The 8272-nt window shown below is 42.5% G+C and overlaps 1 protein-coding gene across 3 annotated transcripts in view; it reads right to left on the reverse strand.

The window, feature by feature from the left end:
• Positions 1-1583: 1583 nt before the first annotated feature.
• Fam155a (family with sequence similarity 155 member A) overlaps positions 1584-8272 on the reverse strand; it is a 520405-nt gene continuing 513716 nt past the window's right edge. Inside the window, exons 3-4 of one of the 3 annotated variants that reach the window (XM_028766397.1) lie at positions 5189-5234; positions 1584-3632 (exon numbers count right to left, since the gene is read on the reverse strand). In XM_028766397.1, coding sequence (XP_028622230.1) covers positions 5212-5234 — 23 coding nt within the window. In that variant the 3' untranslated portion in view covers positions 1584-3632; positions 5189-5211. The remainder of the gene's footprint in view (positions 3633-5188; positions 5235-8272) is intronic. The other 2 variants (XM_028766395.1, XM_028766396.1) reach the window with 2 other exon arrangements.

Genomic DNA, 8272 nt, shown 5'->3' on the forward strand with positions numbered 1-8272 from the left:
TCCATTGCATAGAGGCATGAGTTCATTAGTGAAGGACCAATGTTTTTGGTAGTGATGTCACACAGAGAACCAGCTTTTCATTAGTATATTGTGGTAGGGGGAACAATGCTACCTTTGTAATGAAAGAAAACCCAATATAATGAATTACCCAAATGTAAATGACAGAGTGAATAACCTCTATGACGTTACTGGGTGATCTGCTTAGCAGAACCACTGTGGTTCACAGGCTGGAATTCCCTACTGTTGAAAAGGAGACAATAATGAACTCAGGGACATTCATTCCATAGATCTATGAAACTGGTATCATTTTCTTGATTTTCAACATGCCTCCACAGGTTTTAATATTGTAGTTCATTATCCAGTGTGCAGGGGATACCTGCTACAAGGCAAACAGAGAGCAAGGCTGGGATTTATTCTGCCAAAATTAACATGTGCACAAGTTAAACACACTTAGCGTACACTGAGAAACCTGGTATGAATGGCTGCATTGTGGGCTGTCCACTGCCTGTTTAAAGCTCCCTTCTGCTGGGATCTCCTTTCCTTTGTTTCTGGTGAAACTGTGCAAAGGGGGACCCCCAGAGTAACGATAAACCCAAGGCACTGGGAGTCAACAAATGAATACAGCAAGGGCAATATCCCCTGGGAATTATAGATTACCCAGTGATCTCAGCATTGACTTGCGGGACAGGGTCTATTCCCCTCCCGCCCTCTTGCCCTCTTTTACCTAAGCCATGGTTTTATATTCACACGTAGCAGTATAGGGTTTCAGCTAACACCTAAAGTTGTCTTTTGTGTGAGCTCAGCTCCCAGGGAAAGTAATGTAGTTTTCCCCATTTTTCTGTCTTCCCATTCTAAAAAGAAAAGCAAACCTCCTGTCTCTTTCATTTGGGGAGAAAGCATCTTTCATGAGTTGCAGAGGATATTAAGAGAAAGTGAAATCCTGTCCCTTCCCCCACCATGTCCAGGGCTTCTATGTTTGCAAAGAATAGCAACTTCTCTGTATACCAGTGAATAGGGGTGACAAAATGTAACCATTTCAAGAATGGAATGGCTACAGTGCACAAGCGGAAGGAGCTGGAAAGATGTTGAAGAGATCAGGTATGGCTTTCCCATTGAGGGGCAGGCAGACTTCCCAGAGGATGCATAGTCACCTTATGTTCTTTGAATACAGCTCTCCAGGTGAATCTTCACTCAGTAAGACACAGATAAGGATGCTCAAATGCTTATCTCTGAAAGTGTTTGGCCGTCAGTAATGCAGTTACACTGTCCCCCCAACTCCATGTTGCCACCTCTTATATCCCCAAAGACATCTTTACAAATTAAAACATAGGACCCCTGTGTATGTGTGTGCACACACACACCTGTAAACAAATCTCCATGTTTAAGGGAAAAAAAGAGAGAGAGAGGATTCTTTTTAAAGAAAAAGGAAAAAGAAACTGGAGAGTTTTGCACTTTTTGGTGTTATTTTTTTTCTTTTTGTATTTATGCAGACCATTTTTAGGGTTTTCAGTCTCAACAAAACACTAGTAAAACAAAGAATCTAGTAAAATATTTGTGCATGTACTGCTAAACAATTCTAGCAATTTTATTAAGCAATACCTTTATTATTTTATTAATATTCTTAACAGACTGGAACAAAACATTTTATTCAAAACAAAATATGCATACTGTACGCATGTCGCAGGGTTAAGCATGATGCAGAGGTTAGATCTGTCTGAACGAAAACAAATGCCTGGGGGAGTTTTATAGCTAAAAGTTAACAACTAAATTTTGTTCACTAAGAGGACCTTGTCTATGGATTTCCTTCATCTCTCAGCCACACAGCAAACCCACCCGAAGTGCACTTCCCACGTGTAGTTAGAGAACAGGAAGGAATGTGAAGTGTCTTTTTAAAATTATTAGTTTTGTTTGTTTGTTTTGTAAAAACAGCCCTTATTAACTCTCCCTTCCACTGGCCCTACTGTAAACCCATAAAAGCCTTTTTCGAAAGCAAATTCATATACACTCAGCAGGTGAAATGTTCCCATGAAGGGGAAAAAAAAAAAAAGAAATACGAACAGTGATTAGACTTCTTTTTCTCAGCCGCCTAGAGCTTGCTGGAGTGAGGACGCTTCGCACTGTGGTAAAAATGGCTGATCTGTTGATTGTTTTGAAAAGATTTTCCTCTGTGATAACGCAGAGCTGTATACGTTTTATACCTTCAAGAATCTGGAACCCTGTGCTGGGGCAATACTGGGGTAAAATGGTACATATTCTGTATACTAAAATCCCTCCCACTATCACCATGATAAGGGAGGAACAGAAGTCTGGATTTGCATTCTTGGTCTTCGCTCCCATCTCTCAGAGGAGTCAAATGCCTGCGGTTGAAGAAAGGCTGTTTGCCCGCACCTCACAGGCAGTGGGCTATGGGCCGCTCCTGTCTGCCTGGTTAGGAAGAAAGAACTGGGGATGGGCACCGGAGCGACTCGTCCAAGGGAGGGTGTTTCACTCTTCTATTATGTGTGTGTGTATGTGTGTGTTTCCCACATAAAACTGTGAACTGCCTGACTCTGAGCACTCTGCTGGATCATCCAGAGGAACTGCTAAGCCCCTGGCTCCCTCTGCTCTGGCTTGTGCAGGACACACACCCACCATGCGAGACACAGACAGAAGCAAGCGGATGTTGTCTGCTTAGGGACAGAAGAAGGCGAGGGCCAGCAGGGCCTGCAGGGCGTGGCGTCCATGGGTTGGAAGGAGGCTTAGGGATTTTTTTTTTTTAATTTTTGTTGTTTTCTTTTTTTTGTCTTTTTTTGTTGTTTTTTAATTCTTTTTTTGTTGTTGTTGTTTTTTGTTTTTGCTACACCGTGAGGTTATAGCGGTCATTCCTCTATTAGAAACTGACAGGACGTAGACAGAATTATCTGATGGACACACGATGACTAGAAATCGATAGATAGACAGTGGAGAGACTTAGTTTACCCCCAAAGAAATCCTGCATTAACAAGTGCAGAAAAATAAAATAAAATAAAATAAAAAATTTTAAAAACGGAAAATAAATCCAAATCGAACCAAAAGCAAAGAAAACCTCCAAACGTTAAAACACAGTGTATAAAATGGTGTGTGAAACTGAGTCACTCGCAGCCTTTTAGTCGGTAAAAAGCTGCGGCTGTGTCCATGTTGGGGATCGAGCCCATCTTGTTGAATGTTACCCACAGGCCTTGCGGGATTTCCAAGGGTAGAGCACCCGGGTGGGTTCAGTTCCCGGGCTGCAGCAGGTGAGCATCCCGGCTGGGTCACTGCTGCTCTGTGCACGCGCACGTGCCCCTGCCCAGCCCTGTGTTGTGCGCACGCGCCTGGCTGCGCTCAGTCCTCCCGGGTGGAGTTGTCCTCCAGAGTGGGGAGGCCGCCCAGGCCCAGCCCCGTGGAGTTCTGCGCCACGGAGGCGGTGAGCACTGTGTGAAGGAGGATGAGGACGAGTACACACAGCTTCAGCCGGCCGGGGCACAGTCTCGTAGCCGAGGACACTGTGAGCGACGTCCTGGGACAAGAGTCTCTTCTGTCCATGGTTCTTTTGGGTCTGGGTGCGGATTGCTCCTCGCTCCTGATGTCACAGCATTCGGGTTCATCATTGGTTAGGAAGGTTTCGTAGAGCCCTGGAGAGGGGAGAAGAGCAGGGAGATTAGAAGCTGAGGATGCTAAGGGACTGGGAAGGTTGCAGGGGGCAGCCTCATCCCAGCGGTCCTTCAGGAGGATTATAAGTGTGGTGAAGTGTGCTCTGGGTTTCCGTGTGCCCTAGGGTGTGCCCTAGACTGACAATCAGAGCTTCCGGTTCCAGATGAACATGGAGACCGAGTGTACTTGGCCATTATTCAACACTTGACAGGAACGAAGTCACTAACCTAATCCATATGCTAACACCAACAAGTCTTGCCAAGTGAGAGGGCTCAGGGTTCAGAGCCCCGGAAATCCCGCTTGCCCACAGCTCCCCGTGAACCTCATCCTGCCTGTGACCCTAAAACTCCCCAACCAACTGGCAGCAGGTCCCCATTTGCTACACCCTGAGAGACCCCGAGGAGAATTGAAGCTTTAGTGAGCCATTGTGGAGCCTCACACTGATGCGCTTGCTGCTTCTACCACCAATTCCCATCTACCCTGCAACCTCTGTCTCTGTCTCTCTGTCTCCCTGTCTCTCCCTCTCTCTCTCTCCTTCTCTCATTCATTCACTCGCTGTGTCTCTGTCTATCTCTCCCTCTCCCTTTCCTCTCTCCTTCACTCACTCACTGTGTCTCTGTCTATCTCTGTCTCTCTCCCTCTCCCCTTCCTCTCATTTTTTTTCTTCAAGCTGAGTCCTGCTTCTTTCTCTCCTTTCTCGGAAAACACACATCGCTGTATCTTAAAACTTATGAGCGAGAACTTTGAAGCTGTCTAAGCGATGAGTTAAAAACTAGAATTTCTCTCGTGTGTGCCTTGCTGTAGTCTGTATACTATAAGACGTAGCTGAATAAGCTGCCTGGCGGCCAGTGCTGTGGTGGTTGCTTCGTTTTAATTACTGATTATTTTCACGGGCCTTAGAATGAGCATTCATCACAACATCCTCGTGTTTGAAAATCTTAGCGACAAGAGAAGATTTTCAAGAATTAAGTGACTTTTTTTTTTCATGTAAAGTGCTTGGCTTGGTGAATGACAGAAAGAGATTGATAATTTTGGCTAACGTTAACAATAGTGGTTAGCCGTGGGATTTCACCTCTGTACACCCAGGTCCAAACACCTTTCACATCTCTCAAAGTTCAGTGCCCTACATTCCCGGCTCTTACGGAGCATTCTGTGGGGCCAGGCTGCCCTGGGACCAGGATGCCCTTTCTTGCTCCGAGTTCCTCAATGTCTGCCTTCATCTCGTGAATCCCTCAGGAGTGGATGAGCGGAAACTCCTCGCGTGAGGTCATACAATGCTTTACTCTCCAACACAGCGATTTTTTCCCCTTTCAATCACAGTTGCACAATTTTCGTGTGAATTTCCAAACCCAACCATCAACTTGAAATCATGAACTGAACATTTTCACTGTAACATTCCCACTATATAGAAGACTACCTAGACAAAATATACAGTTCACCGGCACTTATTGCATAAGAAACTAAACACATCTATTCATTTAGCTACAAAGAAGCTTTTCAATAGAATATGCTTCAATATGTTTATAGTGATGCTTACAATATTCATTTCTTCTTAGGCATTCAAAGGTAAACTTCACCTTCGCCTAGGAAGAATATGGAAAAAAAACTGAATTAATGAGATCTGTAGCTCCGACATTTTTATGTATATTTTTTCATAAATCTCAATGATAGACCAGTCATTTATTAAACTATATGTTTACAATGAAAAACTGTTATAGATATACAAATAAGACCCCAGAGATCACCTGATTATTTTTAAAAGTTAAGAATTGAATTTTTTTTCACAAGGTCATGAAAATAAGTTCTTCTCATTGAAAGAAGTCACTCAGAAGTTGGATTCTAATTTAGACTAAGACCATAAGAGACAGAACGATATGATTAGTGTAGGCCAATGACCCTTGTCTGGGACTAGCAAAACTCCCACATTCTCTTTCCCACTTCATCTTGAGAGTTTTCACCGGGAGACATGTACACATGCTAAAGTTCAAATTATTCCCCAGGACATTTTAGAAGGGAGGAAAAGAAAGTTTCTGAAGTGTAAGTTCCAGGTGCTTCCTTTTCAAGGGCAACAGGGGGATCTCCTTCAGCCCCAGCTCAGGAGCGAACAGTGGACTCTAAGCCTTTGCTTCTACAACTCTCTGCTTTCCTTAGAGATAATATTTCTTCATGTCCCCCTCAGCTTAGCTCCAGACACAGCTTCATCTACATCAGGTGCACACCAGCTCATCCTGAGGAAGAAGCCACTGGACACCAGCTCATCTCCCTGGAGGTCCACATGCCCGTGGCATAACAATCTCTTTGGGAAATTAAGAAGCATGCACTTGCTGTTCGTTTTAGAAAAAACTCAAATGCATTGATAATATATTTAGTTAATCAATGTAATTATATTAATAAAAGAATAGCAATGGCATGCATTTCTGGAGTACCAGGCAGTGTTTGAATACGTTCAATATGTCTGCGTTGTACCAGGCTTGGATTAAGTTAAACACGGCCAGTCCTTCTTTCATCGTCTTTCTACGAGATGTTTAAAGCACTGTTTTCCTCCTTGCTGTTGCTGGTGGCTACCCTGCGGGACACTGTCACACCAGGACATCCTCCTGTTTGTTGTTGGGCAACTCCTGCACTTGGAAAACACCATTCTGCTCACAACATCCACAAGACCAACTGTATTAGAGTCACTCAGAAGTGACAACGAGACCATGATTCTGCACCAGGGTTATTTCATTTCACAGGATCACGTATGTTTCTATTTACACTGCTGAAATGGCAGGGTTTCCTTAATTTCTTATGGTGGTAGAATGGTATACATCATCATCATGACATCATCACCATCATGACATCATCATCATGGCATCATCATCATGACATCATCATCATGACATCATCATCATGCTAATCACATCATCACAGATATTCACACATGTATTCAAATATTTATCACACATCCTCTATCAATTCCTCAGTCGGACACTTGTGCTGTTCTGTTTCTTGGCTACTGAGAATAGTGATTCAGTGGACTTGGGACTAGTGACTCAGCAGATGACACTTTGACTGCTGGAAGAACTTCATGTTTTCTAAATTCTTACTCCTAGGAGTTGGGGGTGTGCTGGGTGCTAGGATGCATGCTTAGCATGTGTGAGTTTGGGCCCCCAACAACTGCCCCCCAAAGAACATAGGCCTTATGTAGTCACATGATATTATCTCAGCCTAAGAAGGCCAGATATCTAGACAAACTCTTTAAATGGGTGAGGTCATTTGTGGTAAGTCCTCTGTTATCTGTGATGTTTGATAGATTTGTATCTAGAAAGAAAGTTCAATTTTTGAATAGTTTTAAAGACTTTAAAATATTGGTTGCAAGTTCTGATTGTGAAAACTTAGAAAATAGCAGCACAAAGAAAAACAAGACAAAAGCAAACTAATCTGACATCGTCATCAGCAGCAGCAGCATCATAGTTGCCATCATCATCACCATTATCATAATATCACATCATCATGTCATCATCATCATCATCATCATCACCATCATTATTCTAATCACATCATCACCATGACATCACCACCATGGCATCATCACCATGACATCATTATTATGTCATCATCATCATCGTTGTCATCATCATCATCACCATTATCATCCTAATCACATCACCATCATCATCATGACTTCATCATCATGACATCACCATCATTGTCATCAACGTCATCATCATAAATGGGAAAAAGACACTAGAGAAACTTTACATTTTTTTATCAAGGTAGATACACATATGGAATGAGCATGATTTGTAGATTTCATATACAAAACATTTCAATGAGATTATCTTTTATATGTTCAACCTCCATTTTGTTTGCTAGTAATTGTTTTATATTTGCACACTCATAAATAGGAGTACACAGAGTATGTCTGATATATGTAGTTTCAGGAGCATCAAGTTTCAAGCATTTATGTTATAGTAGCAGTGATGTCTGCAGGGAACCCATGTTTGCTTGACAAGGCTGCTACACATCTGTGCTCACAGAAAGTGGAAGAGACACTCCTGGACTCCCATCCCATCTAAGGAGCTCAATAGCTGCTGAGTTCAGCAATGCAGCCTCTGACAGGCTGCCTGCGCTGTGGTGGAAGGTTTCAGATCCATTAGCCTACAGCCAGCACTAACTGGATTCCATGTGTTTACAACAGCAGCAGAATTGCCAGGAAAAGTGGTTCAGGGAGAAAGACTAAACAAGAGGGGAGGTAGTTGGGGTGGATTTAATCAAAATACATTATAGTCAAAGGAAAACCCAAAAGGTTAATAGGGTAGAATATCTAAACTTCATGGATCTACTTTCTTAAAGGTAATTTTAATACATCCCTACCTACTTTCTGATTATTAATGTGTTGAGGTGACTTTTTTATTGTTATTTGGATAGCTCATGTTTTAAAATGGCTCATGTTGTAAAGTTTGACACTTACAGAGTTCAAACTCTTAATTTATCTACATTGCCTCTTTATGGTTAATGTTTCTGTTTTTCTTTTCTGTCGTTGGTGAGACTTGAGTGTTACATTTATTTTCTTTGTATTATTAAAAATATATTCTTGCCCTTATCATGTGTTATTCCTTCCACCAGTGCATTAATTTCT

Source organism: Grammomys surdaster, unplaced genomic scaffold, assembly GCF_004785775.1.
Source record: "Grammomys surdaster isolate TR1022 unplaced genomic scaffold, NIH_TR_1.0 167, whole genome shotgun sequence".
NCBI lineage: Eukaryota > Metazoa > Chordata > Mammalia > Rodentia > Muridae > Grammomys > Grammomys surdaster.